Source organism: Mastomys coucha, unplaced genomic scaffold (genome assembly GCF_008632895.1).
Source record: "Mastomys coucha isolate ucsf_1 unplaced genomic scaffold, UCSF_Mcou_1 pScaffold22, whole genome shotgun sequence".
Classification (NCBI taxonomy): Eukaryota; Metazoa; Chordata; class Mammalia; order Rodentia; family Muridae; genus Mastomys; species Mastomys coucha.
Window position 1 is genome coordinate 247,659,159 of NW_022196905.1, and position 26,026 is coordinate 247,685,184.

Below are 26,026 nucleotides of genomic sequence, written 5' to 3' on the forward strand. Positions count from 1 at the left end.
CTAGTCCTAAAGGAGCTGCTCATTCATTTCTCCTCAGATTAAAGCTTTCCTTTCTTCCCTGTTCCACCAGGCTCCTCCTATTACTAGAATCGGCTCTTCACCCTAACCATCACTACTACACGTGTTCAGAGGACACTGAGTTCCCACCCCTCGTTCTCGACCCGAACCAGCTCCTACAGTCGTCCGTCAAGGCCCCTGTCTAGCTTGCAAGATGTCCATGCTTTACTGAGTTTTGTCTACTTCCTTAAGTGGAGTTGTAGTACCCCCACTCCCCACCCCCAGACTCTGGGCCCAGACTGAAATAAAGACACAAACGACATAGCCTCCGTGAGCGCCTGGTGTCCCTGAGGTGTCTCCCTAGTAGCCGACTCATCCCTGTGTTCCACATGACAACACATGTTAGCCTCTTTACTTCTGTAGGAGAAACGATGCTCCCAAAGTAAACTACTAAGGCACCTGGATTAGAGAGTAGTGCCTTTCCCCCACCCTACCCCCATGTCTCTGTCTGGAATTTTAAATAGAAAAGGAAAATCTAGAAGTCCTTTTATTTTTCACCCCCAAAAAGGGACCCAAGTTCTAGGACCCAAAAGAAAGTGCTAGAAATAAGTGATCTATTTTCCAAGTGGCGGAGGTAGAGCACACCATCTGTTTCCTCCCTGGCTGCCATATTACATTCCTCCTTTTAACAAGTTTACTTTTCTCCCCAGCCAGGGCAATACAAGTAAAATTCCATTATAACAAACTCCAAGGACAGCTAAACTATTTTATTGTGGTAGGATTTTGTTAAGCTGACTACATGTCTGGAATTTATATTTCCAGTCTATAGGAAATAGAGACAAATAGCTACCAGAGTAAAATAAGAAGAAATGGAAGAGCTTGCATTTCTGAGAGGGCAGGAAGAGGGGAGGAAGAAGCCTGCTGGTAGGCAGTGACTCAAATGCTCTACCCCCTCCCCAGTCAAACCAAGGCCAAGAAACTCTGTTAGTCATGGTTTCAACCTCGACAGGGTGCAGAAGGGCTCAGTTCCAATGAGCAGAGAGAAGTGGGGTATTGAGAAGCTCTGGAAACTTCTCTCGTGGTGTTTGATGTCCATCTGCTTAGGTGCGTCTAACTTTGTCCCCCACTTGGTTTAGAATAGATTTTACTTCCTAGAGAAAAGTAGAAAGAGCTGCAAAAGAGAAACACCTGATACCAATGAGACCTACATCTAGTCTTAGCTATGGCCCATTTATTCAAACACAAGTTCAATATCCTTGAAGTCCACAGTCCAGTCTTCTAAAAAGGCAGGCTTATCTCCATGATTCATGAAGAGGTTTCATCCACATTGGCCAAAATTGCAACCTCCAGATACTGTAAATGTCACATAGCTATCCAAAGCTGTCTTACACTTTCTCTGGGGGTGATTATATTAGATCAAAGCAGGAGTGAATTATGGGATGCAGGCAGATCAGAATGTTTTACTATTTCACCCAGTCAGCTAGCCATGAAAGTTCAGGCTGAAGGAAGACCAAAGTAGGCGGAGAGAATAGACCGTGAGAATGCAGGAAGGGGGAGCTAAGTGTTCCTTAAGAAGAAACCAAAGAAGTCAGTCTCGTCAAAGCCATTTAATAGCTGTTACTAAGCCTGGCAGTGGTGGCGCATACCTTTGATCCCAGCAATTGGGAGGCAGAGGCAGGAGGATTTCTGAGTTCGAGGCTAGCCTGGTCTACAGAGTGAGTTCCAGGACAGCCAGGGCTACACAGAAAAACCCTGTCTCAAAAAACAAAAACAAAAAGCAAACAAACAAAAAAAGCTGGCACTAAAAAGAAATGGTTGTGGCAATACATCTTTTAATTTTTAAAATTCAACAAAGTGGGGCTAGAAGGAAACTGTCTCTGCAGGATAAAAGCTCCGTATGTACCGGGCAGTATTTGTGCTCTCCTTTAATCCCTGGACCGGGAGGCACATCTCCTGAGTTCAAAGGCAGCCTGGTCTACAGAGCAAGTTCCAGGACAGCCAGGGCTACATGGAGAAACTCTGTCTTAAAAAAACAAACAAAACAAAACCCAAAAACACCCATAAAAGGCCAGAGCTCTGAGGTCAAGAACAAAACAAAGATGCCCACTTCCCCACTTTGGCCCCTGGTGTCCTCTGCATCAGCTCCGGGGCAGACCCAGGAGCAGGAGTCTGCTCACACAGTACCGGTGATTGCAGCCAGAGTGCTTAGGCAGGGAGAAGAAATAAGATACCCAAATTGAAAGGTGGGGCTGATGAGGTGGCTCAGCAGGTGTAGTGGTTTAAATAAGAACAGCCCCCTCTAGGCTTGGCCCCTAGTTGCTGGCACTGCTTGGGGAGGCTTAGAAGGCACAACCTGGCTGGAGAAAGTATGTCACGTGGAGTGGGCTTCATCCCACTTCCTGCTTGTATTTAAAGATACAGCCTCAGCTTCCTGCTCCTGCCACCACGCCTACCACTTGCTGTATGCTTCCACTCCAGTCCAATGGTCTCCTACCCCTCAAACAAACTCGTTTGAAGTTGCCTTGGTCACGGTGTTGCATCACAGTAACAGAACAGCAACTAATATAATTGCAGGTTAAGGTGCTTGCTGAGCCAACCTGGATCCCTGGATCCCTGGATCCCTGGATCCCTGGATCCCTGGATCCCAGCCCTGGAATCCATGTAAAGATGCTGGATGTGGTGGCACGCATCTGTAATCCCAGCACTCCTACAAGATGGAAGGCAGAGAGAGAATCGCCAAGGACATTCATGGGCCAGCCTGGCATAGGCAGCAGGGCAGAACAAGAGAGACTCACTCCGCCTTAGTAAGGTGACTGGGGAGAATGATTGATTAACTCTGTTCACAGATCATATTTTGTAGCCGTGCTGGGAAGGTAGCTCGGTCAGTAGAGAGCTTCCTGAGCAAGCACAAGGCCCTGGGTTCAATACCACATAAAACATGTATGGTAACCCACACCTGTAATCCCAGCACTCAGGAGGCAGAAGGAGAAAGCAGAAATCCAAAGTCATCTTTAATTACATAAGAGGTTTCAGGACTGGCTGGGCTACATACAACCCTGTCTCAAAGAGGAAAAAAAAAATCCTATGCATTCCACACATACAAAAGAAAACAACTGCCTTAATAAACCAATTCAATAAAGTAGCAGGATAAAAAGTAATAGACAAGCCAGGCAGTGGTGGCGCACGCCTTTAATCCCAGCACTTGGAAGGCAGAGGCAGGCGGATTTCTGAGTTCGAGGCCAGCCTGGTCTACAGAGTGAGTTCCAGGACAGCCAAGGCTACACAGAGAAACCCTGTCTCAAAAAAAAAAAAAACAAAACAAAACAAAACAAAACAAAACAAAAAAGTAATAGACAAAACTCTATTATATTTTTATATACTAATAATGAATAAATCTAGAAATTTCAAGAGCAATCCCATTTACTACAGAATCAAATATATCAGGCATGGTGGTACACAACTGTAATCCTAACTAACATTCAGAAGGTTGAGGTAGGTAGAATCACAAGTTCAAGGCCAACCTAGAAAACAAAACCAAAAGTCGGAATTAGTCAAGAGGGTTGTGCTGGCTAGTTCTTACATCAACTTGATGCAGGCTATAGTCATTTCAGAAGAAGGATCCTCAGTTGGGAAAATACCCTACAGATTGGTCCATGAGCAAGCCTGTGGGGCATTTCTTGATGATTGATGTGGTAGCGCCACCCCTGGGCTGGTGGCCCTGGATATATAAGAAAGCAAGCCAAGCAAGCCATATGGAGCAGCCAGGAAGCAGCATCCCTCCATGGCCTCTGCATCAGCTCCTGCCTCCAGGTTCCAGCTGATTTCTCTGGATGACAGACTGTTAAGCTGTAAGATGAAATAAACCCTTTGTTCCTCCAGTTGCTTTTGGTCATAGTGTTTTATCACAGCAAAAGGAACCCTAACTATTAACAGAGTTGACGACTGATAGAACAACTATAAAACACTGCTAAAGCAGACATAAATAGAAACACGGCCCATGGTCATGGGCTGGAAACCTTAGTAGCAATCTACTGATACTACCCACATGGATTTATAGATTTGGTGCAACTTCTTTCAAAATTCCAATGATGTCCTTTGCAGACATGGAAAAGACTATGCTAAAATTCATATGGTTATATATGGTTGTGAGCCATCATGTGGGTGCTGGAGAATTAAGTCTGGGTCCTATGCAAGAACAGCAAGTGTGCTTATCCCTTGAACCTGCAAAGCTACCGTGGTCTTGTCATGAATAGTCCTACTGACCAGTGGAAAAAAACTATACAGAAAGCCCAGATAAAACACCTTGCACATATGGCCACATGATTTTTGACAAGGGCCGCAAGACCATTCGATGGGGAAATGGACAGCCTTCAACAATGGGTACTGGGAAAAGGGGATTATCAATATGCAGACGAATGAAAGAGAGCTTTATTTAATAGCATCTATAAAATGAAGTCAACTACCAAAGATGAACTCGGATGACCAAGAACAAAGCCTCGTAGCCCCAGGCAGGGCCATTTTATAGACGGCATAGGCCCCAGTGCCCCAACTCCAGCAAGTCCAAAGCGTTAGGAGCTCACTTCAGGGCCCTATGTCTAAACAGAGACCACAGAATTTTTTTTTTTTTAAACAGATTTTTTTTTTTTATTTATGAGTACACTGTAGCTATCTTCAGACACCCCAAAAGAGGGCATTGGATCTCATTACAGATGGTTGTGAGCCACCATGTGGTTGCTGGGATTTGAACTAAGGACCTCTGGAAGAGCAGTCAGTGTTCTTACCCGCTGAGCCATCTCTCCAGCCCCGACCACAGAATGTTTTTAGAAATGTTTCCATCCACTAGAAAGAGAATCAGAATCGGTGTTCACCAGAGGAAGCTGAGAAAGAAGTGGTGGTAAGACTGCCCTGAACAGGAAGTATCTGTAATCATCCGAAACCCCTGTTAGAGGCAGGTATAGAGTAAATCTCAGGCAGATGCTTTAACACCAAGTCACCGCTGGGCAGACCCAGGAGCAGGAGGTGGGCCATGCATCTCGTGGTACCTGTGTCCTCAGCTAGGTGTGTTCCTTACTTTTAAATTAAGTAGCAGCAGACCCATAGCTTTCATATATCCCGTTTTTCTCATCCAGAGGAGCATGTAAAGGAGTTTTTGATCACGATCTCTGCTCATTAGTCATAAACTATCAATCAGAATCTCATTCTTCCAGGTCCACTGTATGCTAAGCCTGAACCTATAAACTGGCCCCCTACCTAGCCATCTTCTCTGGGCCATCTAGATACCCTCCCCTAGCCTTCTCACCCAGGGCCAAGGTTAGGTTCCTCAAGTACGCATCTAGACAGCATACATGTCTTAAAGAAGCTTCCCCCCCCCGCCCCACCCTGCAACGCCCTATCCCCGAGAAGGCTAAAGAGCCCCTGCTCCCCTCCCTCCCATTACGTAAGTCACAAGGCATCACCATCGTCTACCACCACACCTCAGCTGGATCCCAGTCAACACTTCCCCTAGAAAGCCCAGCCTAGAGGCTAATAAGGTGGCTTAGTCACTGAAGTGCTTACTACATGAGAATGAAGAACCAAGTTGAGATCCCTAGCACCCAGGAAAAAAGCCAGGCATGGTATCTTATACCTGGAGTCTCTGTGTAGGAGGGGTAGACATAGGTGGATCCCTGCAGTTTGCTCCACAGCCAGTCTGGCAAAATTGAATTCCAGGTTCAATGAGGAGAAATTATCTCAAAAAATGAGAAGATATCTACAGGCACCCTCTGGTCCCTACCACGTGCCATGTGCACACGCATACACACACACACACAAAAGCACCCGAACGTGTATACACACACTCATGCCCACATAAACGGCACCCAGAGAGCTAAAGTTCTAGAAAGAGCTAGAACCAAGGACACAGAGAAGGGCCCTGCCTCTCCTGTCTCTATTGCAGGGATGAGAGCCATAAAAGATAAAGGAGATTTAAAGTACAATCACATGTACAAATAATATATTTATTCCAAACCCTGTGTGATGGCCAAATTACACATTTCTCTGCCTCAATCTCGTTTTTTTACACAAGGATTAAAAAAAGTTTCAGTCCCAGCGAAGCACTCGTCACCAAGCGTCCTGGGGCAGGTTAAGCGGGTTCGATGGTCCAGCCACCTCCTGCTGCTCAAGCAGCTTCAAATTCACCCTGCACTAGGCTTCTGCTGGGCCCTGCATCAGGATGAAGACTTTTGTCCTTGTCCTTAGGGAACACAGGCTGGAGAGCCGAGAACTTAGTACCAGGCCGCCATCCTCTCCTGGGACGGCCTCAGCTCACAGTCCAAAGCGGGCTGGCGTGCGGCGAGGCGTCATGGGCTCCCCCTGCTCTTTCCGTCCTGGAGTATAGATCTTTGTGGACCTGGACACACAGAAAGAGGTAGGTAGGAACAATGCTTCTCCCTGAGCAGGAGCCCACAGAGCCAAAGGCCTCGAAGCCTGGCTGTTTCTGACACAATACACAGCAGCTTCAAGGCTGAAGGACCTCATCTGCAGCACACGCTACCTCCCTAGCTCCCTACCTCCAAGGAGACTAGTAAAGGAAGTCAACCCCTCTGACATCTGTTAAGGGACGTCCACAGTGGATTTTTTAAACAAATCCTTTTGTGGCCCCTAGATAATTAGGTCTCTACTCCAACTGTGTGACAAAGCACAGCATTTGCCTTTGTCCCCAGTTCCTGGAGGAATTAGCCAAATGATCAGGTCATCTCTGCTACTCAAAAAGAACACTCCTGACAGCTCATGGTCACCTTGAGTGAGTTGGAGCTGGATGTCCTGGCCAAACAGACTGGTCACACGCTGAGAGCTATGCTCTGAGCCATGTGCTATCAGCCTAACCCATGGAGGGCAGCAGGGTAAGGAAGAGGACCAGAGGCTATGTTCAACAACCTCGGCAATGATCCAGCCATCCACACCAATGCCATTGAACTCAGTTAAAACTACAAGCTCACTGGACTGTGCCTGACTATCAAAACCTGTGAATGTATACTAACATAAACCAATGTGCCAGGGTAATAGCCCAGGAACAAAGGAATCTTTGCATTTAGGACACCTCCTTCTACACATCTCTTGCTCTGGCTGATTCCAGTTCTTTTTCAGTAATAAGAATTATCAACTGAACTCTGTCCTCAGTGCCTGAATCTAACCAGAAACCAGAGCAAGTCTGTGGGAATCCCCAAATCTAAAGCAGAGACTTGCTGGTGGTGTGTGGAGAGAGCAGCCCCTGAGGCCTATGCCCTCATTGTCACATTCAGTCTGACTCCCTGCTGCACACAAGCACAGGTGCAGAAGCCCGAGGCTTTCCTCTGCCTGGCATTTTTCCCAACCCCCTTGCCCGACAATAAAACTGCAACAACCACACCAAGCCTCAGCCCACTTCGGGCCCTAAATCTAAAAGACGACTCCAAGTTGTCTATCGACCGCCTCCACATGTGACCAGCTGGCACAACGCCACCCTCTGCACCAATTTCCGATTTAAACTGACAATTTTTCTTACCCCTACCCAGTACCTGCCTGGCCTCACCTGACACTGCCCAGCGGGCTGCGCTTCTCCTGCTCCTGCCGCCGGGCACGCAGCTGCTCCTCAGCCAGGGCCATCTCCTCTTCCATGGCAGAGGCCTCCTCTTTAGCCCGACGACGATTCTCCTAGAGAAAGGCAGATGAGACTGGCTTCAGAGGCTATACAGTTGTGCTCGGGACCAGCTCTAGGAACCCAGGCCTGTGTAGCTCTACGATCCAGCACCAAGGGCATCGTTCCTTATGCAGCTCAAGACAGTTTGTAAAATATTCAAGATAGATACTGGACAAGCTGGTCTGAGCCAGTCACCTCTAAGTACTCCACTGAAGCCAGGAAGTACTGACACGTGTGTGTGTGTGTGTGTGTATGACTATGTACACACATGTGTGAGTAGATGAGGCCATGCACAAGCCAGGGGTAGGCTGGTTCTTCACCTTATTCCTGGAAACAGGGCTCTCACTAAAGCTGAAGTTCACCTAGGCTCACTTTCAGCCAAGCTGAAGGTTAGGCCTCCAGGACTCACCTGTGTCTGACCCCCAGTATGGGGTAATAGACATGCATGGCCATTCCCAGCTTTTTTATATGGGTGCTGGGGATTTGAACTTTGGTCACCATGCTTACACAGTAAGCATCTTACCTACAGAGCCTCCCCAACCCCAAGAACTGTCCAGGCAACCTCAAGTCAAGGTTTCACATTTTTCTCCTGGCAGTAGTGGAGACTGAACACACGCCAGTGGTTTACTACTGAGCTACAGTCACAGCCCAGGACACACGTTTTTCTAATCAAGCCACGACCATGCCAGGAGGTACAGAGAAAACATGAAGACTGTGTGTTTGTCCCAGTGTGGAGAGAAGCATGTGAAAAAGTGGGAATACAAAACAGAGCCACATTTCACATCCCTCAATAACAGAGCAAAGTGTCACTCATTAGTAGACACCAAATCCCCGACACCACCAGGACCACAAATGTGTCTGAGCATCTATCTGAGCATCAATCATCTCAACTGCGACCATGTGCACACATCCTCGAAGCACAGCTGAACAGACCCACCCAGGCCTTTAGTTACTGAAGTATATGTGACAGAGACACAAGTTAGCCAGTGCTAAAGGAAGTACTCAGCCAAGTGCGTGCTGTGGAATATCCCATAGGACAGATGACAACTGCCCCAGTAAATCAGTGTCATAAAGACAGAAAGCAGGTCCTGTCCTGGAACAAAGGTATTAACACACACAGCCACCACGGCAACATCCCATCCTAATTCAAGTAAATCAATTGTGAGATGTTATCTCAGAGATAAATGGGAAACTCTGGATAAGAACTAGAGACTCCGGTGACACGGAAGATTAACTATTAGGAGCGACACTGGCACAGAGGCCATGTTGTCGAAATAAGTCCTACCCTTCATCAAGTACTTAAGGATAAAATAACGATCTGGGGAGGCACAAGTTAAAATGCTCTGGGAGGACAAGGAATACATGGGAAGTGGGTAAAGAATAAACAGAAACAACTGATGTCAACTACAGAGAGTAAGAGTTAATTACAGTGGCTTCCTTAGAGTACTGTCTAGTTTATGAAGTTTGAAGTTTTCAATTAAGTTTAAAGAGTGAAAAAGGCCCAGCCAACCCACCAACTGGAGGAGCGCAGGACGCCAGACAACTTTTACATTTGGAGAGAATAGGGAATTAGACAATGGCAAGCCTTCCACACAGGTGAACAGACAATCTCCACAGGCAAAGAGCATCTCCCCAGAAGCACCAGCTCCTTACCTGCCGAGACTTGCCTGCCTGTTTCACACTGTAAAACATGGGGCCCAGCTCCGCCAGCCACTCTCCATCCACGGCGGTCACACACTGCATGTACTCCTGTGGGCACAAAGGCAAAAAGGTAGAGGTCACCAGGGAGATATGTCCCTCCCCACATGATGTCACGATAAGGAGCCATATGGGCAGGGTCCTCCTGTAAGGCTGGGAAATGTCACTACACTAAGGGACACTAGAATTGCCATCGCTTCTCCACCCACATTCCCCTGAGTAGACGGCCCTCAATATCCAACAGGAATGGCTCTAGCAGGGGCTGCTCCTGCCCACAGCCAGCAGGGGGCAGTCCTCTGGCTGAGGCTGCAGTTCTCTTTTTTGTTAACTGGATAATCCCCACAGGAACCCCAAGCTGAAAAGCAGCCTCAAAAGCCCTGCAGTTAAAACTGGCGCCTCAAGTCTCCAGAGATCTGTACAAGGCAGTAGAAGGATGCAAAGGCCTGGCTCCAGCCAGTGGGCCCTGATATGGGAACTCCTTGGGTAAGACTCACCTTGGTGGTCATGACCAGCTCATGATACACAATGTAGTCAGGGGTGTAACCCATTCCGAAGAGGGAGCTGGTGGGATGTAAGTGGCAGGGCATCCCTGTGCGGATGTTCACATACTCCCCAATCCCCTAGAGAAGAAAACAGCCACATCACCAATATGGTCTTGAGAAAGTAGGCAGACTGCTATGTAAACTGCCTTTACATAGGAGTTAGGAAAAAGCTCTGTGGCTCCGGGCTCACCTTGAGTTTGGCTGCCTGGTGAAAGTAGGCAGCACAGATACACTTCCTGACAATGTCCCAGTCAGTACCACAAGAGGCCAGGCTCATCCGCTGCTGCACCATGATATCCTTGAGCTGGGCCCGTACCTCCCGAACCTAAAGATGACACAGGCAAAACAGGATGGAACCCTCCTCCTCCCACCACACCACCCCTTCTCAGGACTGCACCCCTCTGGGCTGCCACCCCACCTTCCGCATGGCCTTGGCGTGGATGAAATGGTCATTGCACCAGATGGTGGAGTAATTGTTGTTCTTCCACTGTAGGTAGACATTCAGGTAGGTCAGGTGATCACTTTCAGGGACAGCAAACTTCTCCCGGATTTGATCACTCTCCTCCTCTCTGCCCTAGGAAAAGAACAGGGACTTTTAACAGGCCCGGGGAGGCCAAACCCATAGAGCCTCTCACACTATGCCTGCTCATATCAATATGCCTAACAACATAGAATAAAAATAATTTATAACAAAATAAGCTAAAATATTAGGTCTCAGGCAGAACCATACTACAAGATCAAAGATAGTCCAAAACACTACAAGGACCACTGACCCAGCCTTCCGACCTCCCACTAACCAGCCTATGAGAAGACAGCAAAGACAGAATCTCCACCCCCATCCCATGACAGAGAGGACAGACCTACTTCCCCACCAATGTTCCCCAGAGCCCCCTGGGCAAGTGACACCACACTGCCTCCCTACCTTGGGCCTGTAGAAGATGGCAGGCACCGAGAGCATAGAGACGATGAGCAGGATCTCGGAGCTGCAGCCCATATCACAAGACACGATGAGCATCTTGGAGAGAGCCGGGTCCAGTGGGAACTCCACCATCAGCCGCCCAGTGGAAGTAAGACCACCTGGGAGGGAGAGAAAAGCCAAAACTGCAGTCAACAATGGACAAAGGGAAGAGATGCCAGTCACTTGAGGCCCCCCAGGTCACAGCCACACACCTGTGTTGTCCAGGGCCCCGAGGATCCAGAGCTGGTACATGGAGTTGAGCATGTTGTCCTCTGGGGGCGGGTCCATGAAGTGGAACTGCAGCAGGTCCTGCACTCCCAGGGACTTGAGCAGCAGTACCACATTGGCAAGGTTGGTTCTCTGGATCTCCGGCACAGTGGTGGTCAGCAGCTCATTCTTGTAAGCGCTCTGTGTGTAGAGTCTGCCAGGGAGGAGCCAATGACTGAGCTGCACCTGCCCTGTGCTGGCCTGCCAGCCTCTCATGTGGATTAGCTACACTCAGGGACCACCCAGCAGAATGTCAGCAGAAATTACTCTAGTCTCACCAACCAGCCAACAAATCCTACAAGCAGGGTCGTGACCCACCCACTTATCTGCTTAGCCCCTTTCTTCTAACCTTGGCTCTTCTGCTGCAGTCTCCTAGTGCCTGTGGGAGCCAAAGCACCTGAGACTAGAATTACAGCAAGGTTTTACTGTCTTAACATCTGTATCATTTCTGAATTTCTGACAAATGCATTCTATTTTAAATCATAAAGACAGGAGGAAAAATAATTGGGCAAGTAAAAAGGCATCACGTTTTACTCAAGCCCACCCTGTGGAGGGCAACCTGCCGTCCTTGCTGCTATACTGAGGTCCCTCCCTACAGAACTGCCTCGAGCTCAGAGCTCCCTGAAGACGACTTCCCCTCATCAGCACCAAGAGGCAGCCCTCAGCAGCACCAGACAAGCCCCTCCCCCCTCCCAAAACCCCCACCTGGCTCTGGGCAGTAGTCCCAGCACTGCTCTAAGAAGCAGGCTAGCACAGGGCTCCTACCTGAAACACTGACCTGGGCCCGTCCTGCCAGCTCTCCCTGACCTCTGGTTGGCATTGGCCTGGCTAATGGGGTAAATCTGCAGAGCATCCATGCCAATCCTGGGGTTGAAGACCTAGTGGGGGACACAAAAGAGCTGATTAAGGACGGAGTGAGGAGATAGGAACGGAGTCCTGAGACAAAGGCAAACCCAGTTACTCTTCACCACAGAGGATGTGATAAGCAACGTTGTTGATTGTCAATTTAGAACCAGGAGACTCAAGAAAGTCTCAGAGGTCTCTCCATCAATACCAGCCCTGTGACCACTACAGAGCTACCTGAGCCATCTATACCATCAAGCTACTGCAAGGACAGGCTGAACCAAACGCGTGAAAAGGTCAGTGCTCACTGAATGTTAGCTTAATACCTCCGCCACTCTCATGCACTAAAAGAGTGTCTCTATGCTGAGTGCACTTTGGGCCTCAGAAGCCTGCCTCCTGTATCACCCCTCACCTTTAACTTGCAGTAGCCAGAGTCGATAACAAACATGATGCCATCAACAGTCAGAGACGTCTCAGCAATGTTGGTAGCAACGATGCACTTCCGCACGCCATCTGGAGCCTAGCACCAATCAGGACATCAGGAGGAAAGGTAAGTTTGGGGGAGGGAAAAGACTGAACAGGCAAGAAAAGCCCCGCTTCATGCCTGCTCTTCTAGGAAAGAAATGTCCCCCTTCTTGCCCCTTTGAGGGACACCAAGAGACACGCAGATGGAAGCAGCGCACCTTCTGGAAGATTTTGGCCTGAAGGTCAGACGGCAGCTGGGAGTAGATAGGCAGCACTGCCAGGGCAGGCGCGTTCTCCAGCTCCTCCAGGTGCTCTACGATCTGGTCAGACGTCACCTACAGCACAGGAAGGAGTCATGAGACTCCAGAGCCCCAAGCCCTCGTGTGGAGGGTTCCCATCCATCCCAGTGGTGACCAAAGCACGCACCTCAATGTCCTCTTGGCCAGGCATAAAGATGAGGATGTCCCCAGGGGCCCCAGACAGGTGTACTTGCAAGGACTGCTTCACCGCAGCCTCCACGTAATCTTCCTGTGGGGTCTGAACACAGCAGAGGGAACAAGGGCACCATAGGTCAGCAGCCCCCAGAGGACACACAGCTTCATCCTGTCTGAGCTGCAATTAGAGCTGGTATCCCCAGGCTCCTTACTTCAGAAACAAGGACTCAAATCCTTCCTCAGACCCAGCTCTATGTCCACCTGAGCTCTGGAGATGCAGCTGCCCTGCCCCATTTACCTCATGCCACTAGATCTTCACCAACTCTGTACCCCTCCTCCAGCCGACTTTTCACCAGAGAATGTCAGTGGGCAGAGGCCTCTGTACCTTGCTGAAGAGGATGTCAACAGGAAAAGTCCGCCCAGGGATGTGGAAGATGGGTACGTTCCCAAAGAAGGCAGCAAATTTTTCTGCATCCATAGTAGCTGATGTGACAATGAGCTTCAGGTCTGAGCGTCGAGCCACAACCTAAGAGAAGAGGACAACGGGGGCCCTGTGAGCTTGGGCCCTCAGGCTCAGCTCATTACCACAGATACCACTGGCAGCTTTGTCTGACTGAGCAGCGGAACTGCAGCACGACCCAGCATTCACTCAGCTTAGCATGGAGACAGCAGCGGGGCTGCCTAGGAGGACTACCCCAGGGCACCTAAGCCCCACAAGGAATAGACCCCTCAGCCTTACCTCCCGGAGCAGCCCAAAGAGCACGTCGGTGTTGAGGGAGCGCTCATGGGCCTCATCCATGATGATGGCGCTGTAGTGGTCCAGGTCAGCCTCCCGGAGGGACTCACGGAGTAGGATCCCATCCGTCATGTATTTGATCAAGGTGTTTTCAGAAGTGCAGTCCTCAAAGCGAATGGCATAACCCACCTGGGGGTCAGAGACAGAGCTCACAAAATGGCTACTACTTACTGTTTGCCCTCACAGACAGGCGTCAGGCTTAAGCAGACCACAGCCTCCAGCACAAATGGCCAAAGGAATAATCAGGAAAAGGCTACATGGCTCAGACCTCATGCCCACTCACCTCTTCACCAAGGTTTCCCCCCATCTCTTCACTGACTCTCTTGGCCACTGACATGGCAGCCACACGCCGGGGCTGGGTACACCCGATCATCCCATAGTCAGTGTAACCATCTTCATGCAAGTACTGGGTCAGCTGAGTGGTCTTGCCGCTCCCTGTCTCCCCGACCACGATCACAATGCTGTTGTCTCTACAGGGAAGAGCAAGCAAGGTACTGAGCAGCCTAATTGGAAAGCCAAGTCTGACACAACTCCCTGAGAAGCCTTAAGTCTCACTGCCTCTGGCAAAGCCTAGCTCTCCAAGTAGCATGCTTGACCAGAGAGGATTTCACCAGAAACCAGCATCTTATGGCACTTCCACAGGAAATGCCAGGGACACAGTCAAGGTGAACCTACATGCAGGTTCTTATTGCACGAAGCATACACTCAGCCAACCCATTAGGGGAAAAGTACTTCCCTTCCCCATTAAACGCATGCACAAATAGGAGATGGGACAGAGGGCACCGGGCCACAGGGCCGGGGTCATTACCTGATGATGGTGAGAAGCTCCTGCTGCACAGCGAATATGGGCAGGTATTGCCTCTGCTCCAGGATCGACTTCTTCTGTGCAAACTCACTGCTGGCCTCGCTTTTCTCCTTCATGTGATCTGCAAACTTCTGCTCCGTCCTGGGAAAAGAAACACAGAAACACGCATGACCTCCCACACTGTCCCTTGGGCCGAAATTAGCTGCCCCTCTTCTTGCTCCCAAGAATGTGAACAACTGTGACAAGAAGCAGTCAACCTCCCGGACACCAAAGCATCCAAGACTGTATCTAAATGGGCCTAGGGAGCAGATATCACACAAGACTCCATCATCCATAACACACAGTCCAGAGCCCTGATCAAACAGCTGCACAGGGATCAGACAGCAGACTCCCAAGCGGGCAGACCGCCTATGTAAACAAAGTGTGGCCAGAAGAAGGGCTGAAATTAACCAGCAGGTACCGATTTAGAAAGAAGATACCAGGCAATTTTATTACCAGACTTCAAGGGCTCAAACAGCCAGAGGGGTCTCCCAAGCTCTGGCTACACAGTACAGGACATAGATTTGAATTCCTCCCTCCCTTAATAGGGCTACAGAGTGCAAAGGCCTCGTTTCCAAAGAACTATGAGAACAGCTCATTTATATTTGCCTTGTTTCTATGTAACAATCATGTATCAGTGTCTGACACACGCACACACATCCCAAGACCCTTCCACCCACCTTCCCTCTCAGTGTTCTTTACTTCCTCAGATCTGCCCTAAGCTCCTTCAAGTGTCTATTTCTAATTTCACTCAGTCCCCCTGACAACTGAAACCTAAGGGACTCCAGCAATACCAACCTTGTATTTGGGAAACTTTACACAGAGGTACTACTAGCTCAAGACAACAATTCCATAGGACACAACATCATCAGAGAATGCACAGTGGGAGAGACCTTTGCGTGTAGTACCTAGCCAATGCAGGGACTCCAACAAGCAGTGACAGAACGGCTGCATCAAAGCCCATGAACAGAGATACTGCCAAACAGAGAGCCCTAAAAGGCCTGTGAAGCTAGCCCTCCTTCTGTGATGTGCTGAAATCTGACCAAGGAAAGAAACCCTGCCTGGACCACCATTTCCTAGCTGGGTGCCCCGAAGCAAATTCCTTAACCTCCCTGAGCCTGGGGGGGGGGGGGGGGGGGGGGGGAGGCTAAAGTCAGAAGACAGGACTCAGGAAGGGAACAGAATGCAGCAAAGATTCTGTCACAAGCCACGACCTTGGGAGCCAACTCGCTACTGGCCAAGACTGCACACCTGTAGTCCACTTTCCCATCTTCTGTCATAGCTTTATCCGGCTCCTCTTCTTTCTTGACACCCATTATGTCTCCTAGTTTGGTCCCTGCCAGTTCCCAGTGTTTGTGCTGAGCCTGAAGATGAAAACAAGAGTTAAGTCACTCCATCCTCTGGCAAGACGGGAGGCCGTGGAGGCAATTCCAATGGAGGGCAGGCTTTATCCAGCAGACAGTAAATTCCCACAAGGCACTGGCAGCACCAAGCCACACATCTCCAGCGCCCGACACCAGACCCCATGGTTGCCTAACTAAGTAGAGTAGAACACAGTTCAGTCCTTGGCTGCCTCTTGATCCATGCAAGTATGTCCTCTGGCTGCCAATGGGAGTCACTGTATGCAGTCTTGACATTTTCCACAGGAGTAAAAACGAGCCCCCAAGGACCTCAGCACAACACCAACCTTTCTCCGTTCCTTCTGTTCCCTGTGCTTGCGGACTGTCTGGCTGCCTTTCCGAGCAATAATGGCCAGGTCTGAGGTGGCATCCTTCACTGGGATCACAGGCTCTGGCTGCAGGAAGCAGGGGAGGAAGAGAAATTCCTCACTGGTCACTCAAGCCAACCAGAGAGCCTGCTGTACATGGGCCCCTAGTGAACAGGCACTATCCTCTGGCATCGACACGAGACTGTCCCAATCCTCTTCCCCTCCCTCCTTCAGCACTTTCTAACCTGCCCGTCTCTGGCCACAGAGGCCTTACCTGCTTGGTGAAAACGATGCGTCCATCCAGAAAGGGAGGCACCAGGTTGTGCACCATCAGATGCACCTTGGCTGCATTGTCCTCTTCAAAGTCCTCGTCCACCTCCAGCCGATGGACCACTCCACTGGTGAGCATTCGGTTAGTCTCCCAACGCTCATTATCCTGTGGGGACACAAGGAGATCCACATTTAGCCTGCAGCTAAAAGGTGATCCTGAAAGGTCAACAAGCAAGTCTACAGAATCATAATGGGACTCTGCACCCTGCAGCTCCCTAAACAGAAGTCACTGGAGCTGAGGTCTTGTGGTACCTTGTTTGGGACAAGCAGCTGGGCAGCAGCCCTACCCCAGACACAAACCACACACCCAGGGCAGTATCACTATAACACTCCCCCACAGGCCCATACAGTGTAGTGCATGAGAGAGAAGCAGGAGCCAGGTTTCCTAAGCTACCCAAAGCTTCCCACTCCCATTCACGCTCCTGTCCTACAGAGGCATATGTGACTTGGTCCTGTCTGTAAACAGCCACTATGTTGTGTCATTGCCTGGCACACTGAGACTCCTCCCACACACCCCACCTCTGCTCTAAGCTTGTGCCCGCCTCTGCTGAGGCCTCACCTCATTGATCTGCCTGCGCTGTGCTGAAATGCGCTTCTGTTTCTGTTTGTGCAGGTGCTGCTCCCGCCGCCTCACATAGTCCTCAGACGAGTAAGCCAGAGGGTTGTGGAACTCATCGTAACCCTCGTCCATCATGTACCAGTCCCGGTCTGCTTGCTGCAGAAATGAGACAAAACATGAGAACAAAGGGCAGGTCACACTCATGGGGACATGCAGCCAAAGAGAAGCAAGACGGATCTAGTAAGAGTGCAAGAACTCCAGAAGAACCTTCGTGATCAGTACAAGAGATCTGGAGAAGGGCAAGAGGAGACTTTACACAGCTTTGAATTCACATGGCAAGCTGCTGAGCCACACTTCTTACACTTTCCACACAGAGACACCCACAGCCGGAGACAAGTCTGACTGGCCGCATCAGTATCAAAGCTTCCCTGTGAAGCCTGGATCTCTCAAAAGGTTCCAGGGCTCTGAACAGCATTAACCACCTTCCTCAAACCCTAGTCCTGCTGGAGGGCCCCTCAGAGCCCTTGGCTCTAACACCTTTCACCCTGTCCACCACCTCCTGTCCAGCCCCTCAAAGATGTCGCCTTTACCCTCTGGTCATCCTCCCATTGCTGCCGCTCCTCCTCTGTGTCAAATGAAATCCCTTCTTCGCCATCCTCACGTCTTCCTGAAGGAAAGCAGATGGCAAGGGTCAGTCCATACAACTCCAGCTGACAACGGGGGCTGCAAAGCTGCACAGCCGCTTGAGTGCAGCCTCTGCTCAGACTAACCTGGACCAGCCAAACTGTTTTTCTGCCTCCTGCCCACTCAGGCCTTACCTCGGCCCCTTGACAGACGTGGGGTGGACCCCAAGTGTCTTCTATCATCAGCCCATTCGTTGTACTTATAGGAGGGGGTCGGCAGAGGTGTGTCATCTGAGGACTTGCTCCTCACAGACCTGGGAACCATCAAAATCAGTTGTCACTGAGGCGAACTGTGTCCCCAGCAGCCACAACACTCCCTTCCCATGTCCCTCTACTACTGGCTGTCCCATGCACCCATCACCTGTCTCGATCTCGAGTGGACGGCCGATGACTCCGCTCAGAGTCCCGATAGGAAGGTGTTGGGGAGGGTGTTTCCCACTGAGAGCGCCTTGAAGAGCCATAGCCACTGTCCTCCTCCTCCCAGGTGGACCTTGAAGGGGTGGCCGCATCTGGGGCCACAGAGACATCCACAGTAAATAAATATCCAAGTAATGAAACATGACTTTAGACAGCATGTCTCTATGTAGCTGACACTGGCCTCAGACTTAAAATCCTCCTGCCTCAGCTTCCAATGCACTGGGATTATAGGCATAAGTCACAATAACTACTTTCCCAACTTATTCTTAATTACCTCTATTTATCTAACTGTGTGTGTTTGTATGTATGCATGTGTCACAGCATGCATGTAGAGATCAGATGACAATTCTAAGGAGTTGGTTCTCCTTCCATCATGTGGATCCTGGTAAACCAACTCAGATCAAAAGGCTTGGCAGCAAGTGTCTTCAGCAGGTGAACCAACTGGACAGCCACAGCTTATTCCTGTTTCATAACCCTGTACTTACTTGTTACAGACAAGACCCTGCTGACAATGTTTAAAGAGACTGAACTTAGTAGTCCAGCTTTCACTGTTTAAAACAACACTGAAAGAATCAATTTCTCTCCACAACTTCTTCATCTTAAAACCAACAGTTTCCTTTCAATAAATCCTACTTGATCCACCACACCTTAGAATTGGGACTTACGACTCCCTGCCTGGGAGCACAGCTGACTACCTCTCTCTCATTCTGCCTTTCAAGCAGCTGAGCCCTTACCAGCTGCCGCAGAGGACAGTCGAGAATACCTTTCGGCCGATGTCGTGGACTCTCAGGTTCATTTCTTCTACTGCTGCGCTCTGAGCCTCCATCTCGTTCTGATCTGCTGCTGTGCCTACTTCTGTCCCGCTCATCTGTTGTAAGAGTCACACAGGGCTTAACACCATGCACTCATGCTCCCACACACCCCGTGCACTGGGCAGAAAACCCAGGCCTCCCCACTCACACTTGCTCATGATCCATGCTGAGACTCACACACTCACACCTCAATGGACAGAAAGGGTCAAACTCACACAATAGCTACTTCCCAATAAGAACCAAAAGTGAACAGTTACATGCCCGCCATGGAGTTCTGTGTATAAGCAGACCTGATTCTGAGCGAGGCCAGTGCTGGACTCTGCCTCGCTTTGTCCCACAGCCCTGTCCTCTCCCCACATCACAGCTAGGGTAGACAGTGGTTTCTTCAATAGATTACCCATCATTTCCTTTCTCACCAGTTTTCACAATAAAACAAGAACCATACATTCAAGCAAAGCGGCTGTACTACAAGCGAGGTATCCTAAACTTCTTCCTAATCCTAGTCTCAAAGGGTCAAAACCACCAGGGCACACATATGCAAACCAAGTTGTCCAGTTAATGAGTATTACTATAAAAGTTCTTCTGACAGGAAAAGAAAGGCTTGCTGCTTCAATGCTAATGGACCCCAGGAGGGGCACCAGGCACTTTACCTCTGTCTCTCCTGCGGTCATAGTCTCGATCCCGGGATTTCTCCTTCTTCCGATCCTTTTCTTCTTTAGATGAGGCATAGACCCCGTGCTCCCTCCGATCCCGCTCTCTCTGCCTACTGCGTTCCCAAAACTCTTCACTCACACCCCCGGGGTGGGATGGAGTCTCTACCCGAGCAGACCGGTAATGCCTGAAATGGAGATCAGTGAAGAAAGGCCTCTCCATGGAAGAAAACATTTCCCTCTACCTCCAGCCATGCTAACAAACAACATGTCCTCTCCACTCCATCTTCCTGGTGCTGAAGGCCTGCACATGGCTAGAACCCAAGCACTTAAACTAAACTCCATCATCCACTTCCTAGCTGCCTTCCACACAAATCATTACCAATTCCTACCTGCCTCCAGTATTATGGAATCACAATAAAACCATAAAGCTCTTAGGTGTTCAACAGGAACTGAGGTAAATCTAGGCTAGTATTTTCTGATGACCAGTTGTTACCCTCTTTCCTCACCTGTCTCTCCGGCTGCTCCGGCCAGCCTGCTCGTCGCCCTCCTCCTCAGCATCCTTCTGGTCGTCCTTACTCTCCTCCCAGTCTTTGTAAGAAGAGACTCTGGACTTTTTCTTGTCCTCCCCATCATCCTTCTCCTCTCGCTCCCTCCGTTTCAGGGACGCCAGTAAGTCCAGTCTCAGCAATGAAGGACGGGGAGCAGGGGCTTTGAAGACATGCTGCTCGCTGGCTGCACTTTTGGTCTTGCAAATAAGACCACCAACCTGAGAGTCCAAATTGGTGCCTTCCAAGCGATGGATGGAGGCATCCTCACCAGTGTCCTCCATCACAGGCTCTTATTTCTCTGCAAGGAAGGCAAACCATTAGAACTGGACATAAGAAAACTCAGCTCTACTGTATCCCAGAATAACGAGTACATTTAAGTGGCTATCCCCACCTCCATATACTGAGCCCAAAACATCTTCTGCTAGCTAGTGTGCACATATGTGTGTTGTCATGCAGGTGCACACAAAGCCAAAGGCCAATGTCAGGTATTTTTCTCAACTGCTCCCTTACTTACGTTTTAACAGTCTCTCACTGAACTGGGAATGAATGTGGCCAAGATGGCTGACCAGGAAGCTCCTGGGGTCTGCCTGACTCTGCCTCTTTAGCACATCTGCCCCTCTACTCATGACTTCTCTATGGGTTCTGGGGATCTAAAATCAAGTCCTTATACTTGTAAGAAAGCACTTCACCAACTGAGCCATCTCTCTAGCCTCTCTTGCTACTTGTGAAAAGTTTCTCACAAAACCATTGACAATCCTCCCCAACATATCCAAAAGGCACAGAGACACACAGACACAGACCAAACACTGGGACCAAGAAGGTATCATCTAGATAAGAATAAACATCACTAAGGGCTTCTTACCAGAATATAATATATAAAGACATTTATAAAGAAAAGTATACAGGGAACTGGATTTAAGTCCGAAACCCCCGATTAAAATCCAGGTTCTTGAGCTGGACATGACATATACCTGTAATCTTAGCATGTGGGAGGCAGATGATCCAGAGGATGGCAAGTGGGAAGCTAGCCTGGGCTACCTAGTAGTGAGTTTCATACTTGCTGGGCTAGTTAGTGAAGTATTCATTCATTCATATTCATTCTCTCTTTCTCTTGCTTGCTCTCTCCCAGTGTGTTCGCCTACCCATTATCTAATTTATTCTCCTGTAATCTCACTCTTTTACAGAATACACTTTGTCCCACTTACAGGCCAAAATAATCACCTCTAGGAGTCCCCATTAGCTCCCTGCCTCCAAACACCAGTCAAACATGCTTGCCTTTTTCATATGACCTCGGCAGTGCATGCCCCTTCTCTAGTGAGACATGAAAGAAACAAACAAATTAACTAACTAACTAACTGACTGACTGATTGACTCCAGGCTCTTGGCACTTTCCATTTCTGCCACAGTAAGCAGCTGCCTCGGTTAGTCCTTAGTTCTCTCTCTGGGAAACAGAAATCCCTTCTGCTTTCTACAACCCACAGAAACACTGTGAGAATGAAACGCTGGCACGCTGATGTGATTGTTGCATCCTTGGTCTTTTACTCCTGTCTCGTGACTAGTTCTATTCCTGGTTTTTGATATGCATTCCCCTACTCACCCACCCTATCCCCTTTAAGTCACAAGCTCCATAGAGCAGAGAAGTCAGCACGTGATTTCACCAGCCATAGTCTGTATATATGCTGACTTTTGTTGTGGATCAGTAGTGGTTTGTGGGAAAAGAAAAACAAAAGCATACACAGCAGGCAAAAAAAAATCTCCTGAATAACAATCTGTGTTCCCCAAAATTACTTCCGAGAAACGGCAGGAAACAGCATTTCAGGATGTGTTTCAGAGACTACTGTAAGATTTCCCAGATGATGTCATATTCATCTTTACCTAACACCACCCACTTATAAGCATGAATCTATGCTGGACCCGTAGTTAACTATTCTCATTCCAATTAAGTTGATAAAGCATGAGAACTATGCCTTTCAAATCTACACTTCTTTTGCCGTGTTCTAATTAACACGCACAGCTCTACCATGGGGTGCAGCAACACATTGTGGATGAAGAAGCAAGAGCTTCATGAGGTAGAAGAGAAAAACAAAGTTGCATCCCTATGCATATGAAGAAATCTTGACATGAAGGCTGAACTACTCAGGCTCTCAGCAGTTACCTGGTCAATGATGTATGTACTAAAATGGCATTGGTATACCAGCAGAGGATCCTGTCCTGTCTTGTTAACTGCTATAGCCCAACAAATGGCAAAGTAAAGATCTGATTAAATATAACTTATTAAAAGGGAACAAAAAGTCAAACATTTCTCTGGACATGAAGGTTATTCACAACACAGATCAAGGAAGGACTTAATTGGCCGCTCAAAATAGCAAATAATGAGTTCCACGGCCAGACTATGGAGAAAGATCAGTGGCAAAGAAGCCGCAATGGACTTCTCAGGTCAGCAATTGCTTACTGCGTGTGTCTTTAAGCCACTTGCTACTCTCAACAAAACCGATAAAGGAAAAACAAACTCCCTGGCCTCTTGGGGTTAAAATTCTACTTATAGACTATCCGCCCGATCTAGTGGAGACCCTTCTGTAAGAAAGGAGGAAGGAGCCAGAAGCCCTACCCAAGCTCTCCAGCTACCCGGTAACAGGTTCGAGTGCCGTCCTAAATAAGGGCACAGGGAGGGTCCTTGGATCTTCGTAGGACCGTGCCCAAACACCGGGATGTGACCAAAATAAGGACAAAGTCCGGAGAAGGCTAAATGGACACAGGACTGCTCAACTGAATAGAGAAACTTGGGTAACAAGGACTACAGGAACTCTGAAATTAAGGGCCCAAACATAAGCCGCCGCGAGCCGACACCGACCGCCGGAGCAGCCATGGCTGCCGAAGGACGGATCTGGAAAGAGAAAGAGACACTCACCTCACCAAGCACGACTCTCAAGGCCTTCTGTCCCTGATCTGGGGGCGCCAGCGCGGCCACCGCTAAATCAGATGGTCTCAGAGAGGCAAATTCCGCAGTTTGAAAGCGGCCATCATTGTCCCATGATGCCCTGCGCGGGGCCCTCTATCCGTCCAAACAGACCATCGAGAGCAGCCCACAAATTGAGAGTTCCGGGACGCCAGAGTGCAGCAACGAGAACAGGCCTTCCGAGCCTCAGTGTCTTCCTCTGGGCTCAGAGACTCCTGGCGACCAATCGCGCTTGGCGTAAGAGTTAACACCCCGCCTCTGGCCTGTGGGTGTGCGAGAGAGGACACAACGGGGTCAGCCATATTTACTAAGGGCGGAAATGACGTAACTCCCAGTTGGGCCGGTGCAAAGTGAAAGGGAACTAAAATAACGTTATCGACTTACCGGGCTATTGACTGGGGCGCGCGGTGGCACGTTCATTTTCTGCGTCCGTGTTCCTCACTTCCGCTTGTGAGGCTTTCAAGTCGGAGGAAGCATTTCTAAGGAACAGCCCAGGTTAGTTGGGGTTGAGGTGCTTTCCCGCGGTGGCACTGAGGAAAGAGGCAGTTGTGCCTTAGCAAACCGGTGGAGGAGCCTGGGCTGCTGACACGTAGTTTGAAGTATCCTCCCTGGTTCCTGTGAACCAGGAGTAACTCAACCACCAGCATCTTGTCAAACACATGCGCAGGATGTTTTGTAGACGTCGGCCCTGACGTAAATTAAAGTCGTCTGCCTGGCGTAGTGACAGACGCCTATAATCCCAGCGGTTGTGAGGTTTAGGCATAAAGATTGCCACAAGTTTGAGGCCAGCTGGGGTACTAAGAGAGACCGTTGGAAAATAAGTTTATGTTCAAAATGTCCTTTGATGATATCTTGGGATGCTTATTTCCATTTTCCTATGAAGGTATTATACATTAAGTTTCTACAAAAAGGGAATTGGAGAGATGGCTCAGCGGTTAAGAACACCAGCTGCTCTTCCAGAAGTCCTGAGTTCAATTCCCAGCAACCACATTGTGGTTCACAACAATCTGTAATGGGATCCAATGCCCTCTTCTGGTGTGCCTGAAGACAGCTACAGTACTCATATACATAAAATAAATAAAATAAGTCTTTAAAAAAGTTTCTACAAAAAAAAAGAAGAATCAGACTACATACTGCTTCAGAACTTTTTCTCAGTGGTTGTAAAAGATAGATCGCAGGACTACTATTATCAGTGCCCTGGTGACGGACATTTAGGTTGTTGGCAGTTTTTGCCATGATGAATGTGTTGAACAGCCTGTGAACATAAGTCTTTGTGTCTATGTTCATAGTCTCAAAAGTAGAGCTGTTGTGTAAAGAGGAGGCCAGTTTTCTTTCCAAAGAGCTTTTGTCTGCAAATTCAAACAAAACAGGCATGGCTTTGCTCTCTCTCCATTCTGAGTGTTACTGTCTCACTTAATGTTTGTAGACTTAATACATTTCTTTGTTTTGTTTTGTTTTGTGGGTTTTTCAAGACAGGGTTTCTCTGTATAGCCCTAGCTGTCCTGGAGCTCACTCTGTAGACCAGGCTGGCCTCGAACTCAGAAATCCGCCTGCCTCTGCCTCCCAAGTGCTGGGACTAAAGGCGTGCGCCACCATGCCTGGCCTGACTTAATACATTTCTTAAATCTGCATTTTAACTTGCTATTCTTTGACTACTTGCAAAACTTGGCTTTCCAAATGTATTTTAGTGTTCATAATTTTTATGACTCTCCATTTAAAACTTCATGTGAACATTGTCTTGGATATGGTGTCAGTTTCCCACTCCTTCCAACTTCTGTCCTGTACCACATAGACCCTCTCTGTTGACCACACACTCCCCCTTCCTCTTTATTACTAGCACAGGATTTGCTTATTTGAATTCTAATGGTAAGATGGATCCAGATTCTCTTTGTGTTTCTCTTTCATCACTACTTTGTTCTGTACTCACAGTTGATGAAATCCCTCCTAGAAGTCAGCTTCCCTTTTTAAAGTGTGACCTACCAGCTAGAGAGATGGCTCAGAGGTTAAGACCACTAACTGCTCTTCCAGATGACCAGGGATTCAGTTCCCAGCACCCACATGGCACCTCATATCTATCTATATAACTCCAGTCCCAGGGAATCTGACATATATGCAGGCAAGACATGCACATAAAACTATTAAAATAAATTGTGGCCTATAGCTGGAACAATTTCATTTCTTGTATAACTTTTATTCATATCTTGTGTGTGAATTGTCATGTATGTGCAAATGTAGTTGCATTGTATGTACTTGTGTGTATGTACACCTGTCCATGCACTTTTGTACACCAAAGACAACCTCAGGTGTTACACCTTGGGTGCTGTCCACTTTGGGTTTGGTGTTTGTTTTGTTTTGCATTGTTTGAGACGAGGTCTCAGATTGCCCAGCAACTCCCTGAATAGGCTAGGCTGACTGGCCATCAAATCCCAAGGATCTGCCCAAGTGCACTGAGTTCGTAAGGACACTCTCTCATGCCAGGCTTCTTTTTAGATGGATTCCAGGGATCAAACTGGGTCCTCACACTTGCCAGGCAGCACTTTACTGAAATATAATTTTTGATGAAGGGGAAAAAGGAAATCACATTTCATAGCATCAACAAGCCTTGAAACTAAATTCAGAGTAACTCATCCTCAACCATTGGATTTTTCAAATAGGAAATGACTTGCCAAAAATTAGGAGCTAGACTAGCAGTTTTTGGGGTTTTTTTGGGGGGGAGGTTGCCTTTTATTTGCAACCATTATGGGAGGGGAGGTGCTTTTTCTAAAACTGAGGAGTGTTGGGAGGGCCCAAGTGAGGGCGAAAGTAGAAGGTGTGGTTGTTTAGAAAGGTGTTTGTAATTTTCTTTTCTTTCTTTTTTTT

General features: G+C 48.6%; 3 protein-coding genes across 6 annotated transcripts in view; 2 read left to right on the forward strand and 1 right to left on the reverse strand.

Moving 5' to 3' along the window:
* The window catches only part of Pmfbp1 (polyamine modulated factor 1 binding protein 1), a 49,891-nt gene extending 49,565 nt beyond the window's left edge, over positions 1–326 (forward strand). For all 3 annotated transcript variants that reach the window (XM_031341369.1, XM_031341371.1, XM_031341370.1), the window contains exon 21: positions 71–326. The gene's annotated coding sequence lies outside the window, so the exon portion shown is untranslated. The remainder of the gene's footprint in view (positions 1–70) is intronic.
* A 5,651-nt stretch (positions 327–5,977) lies between these two features.
* Dhx38 (DEAH-box helicase 38) lies at positions 5,978–23,272 on the reverse strand. The gene is made up of 27 exons (XM_031341372.1): positions 23,120–23,272; positions 20,170–20,509; positions 19,661–19,848; positions 18,962–19,066; positions 18,143–18,290; positions 17,917–18,035; positions 17,689–17,765; positions 17,099–17,254; positions 16,484–16,645; positions 16,189–16,296; positions 15,753–15,865; positions 14,466–14,603; positions 13,941–14,127; positions 13,601–13,786; positions 13,247–13,387; positions 12,854–12,964; positions 12,646–12,762; positions 12,375–12,482; positions 11,885–11,997; positions 11,065–11,273; positions 10,817–10,971; positions 10,313–10,468; positions 10,085–10,219; positions 9,847–9,972; positions 9,308–9,403; positions 7,547–7,668; positions 5,978–6,385 (listed from the first exon to the last, which is right to left on the reverse strand). Exons 2-27 carry the CDS (start codon positions 20,490–20,492, stop codon positions 6,301–6,303), a joined length of 3,684 nt encoding a protein of 1,227 aa, XP_031197232.1. The 5' UTR covers positions 20,493–20,509; positions 23,120–23,272; the 3' UTR covers positions 5,978–6,300.
* Positions 23,273–23,292: 20 nt separating this feature from the next.
* Txnl4b (thioredoxin like 4B) overlaps positions 23,293–26,026 on the forward strand; it is a 12,220-nt gene continuing 9,486 nt past the window's right edge. For both annotated transcript variants that reach the window (XM_031341374.1, XM_031341375.1), the window contains exon 1: positions 23,293–23,662. The gene's annotated coding sequence lies outside the window, so the exon portion shown is untranslated. The remainder of the gene's footprint in view (positions 23,663–26,026) is intronic.

Coding starts and splice junctions, on each gene's coding strand:
- Dhx38 (XM_031341372.1), bottom strand. CDS start 20,492: ATGGAGGACACTGGTGAGGATGCCTCCATCCATCGCTTGGAAGGCACC. Junction 19,849..20,169: donor CGGAGCAGCCGGAGAGACAG/GTGAGGAAAGAG, acceptor TCTCCATTTCAG/GCATTACCGGTCTGCTCGGG. Junction 14,604..15,752: donor GATGGGAAAGTGGACTACAG/GTGTGCAGTCTT, acceptor TTCTTTTCCCAG/GACGGAGCAGAAGTTTGCAG.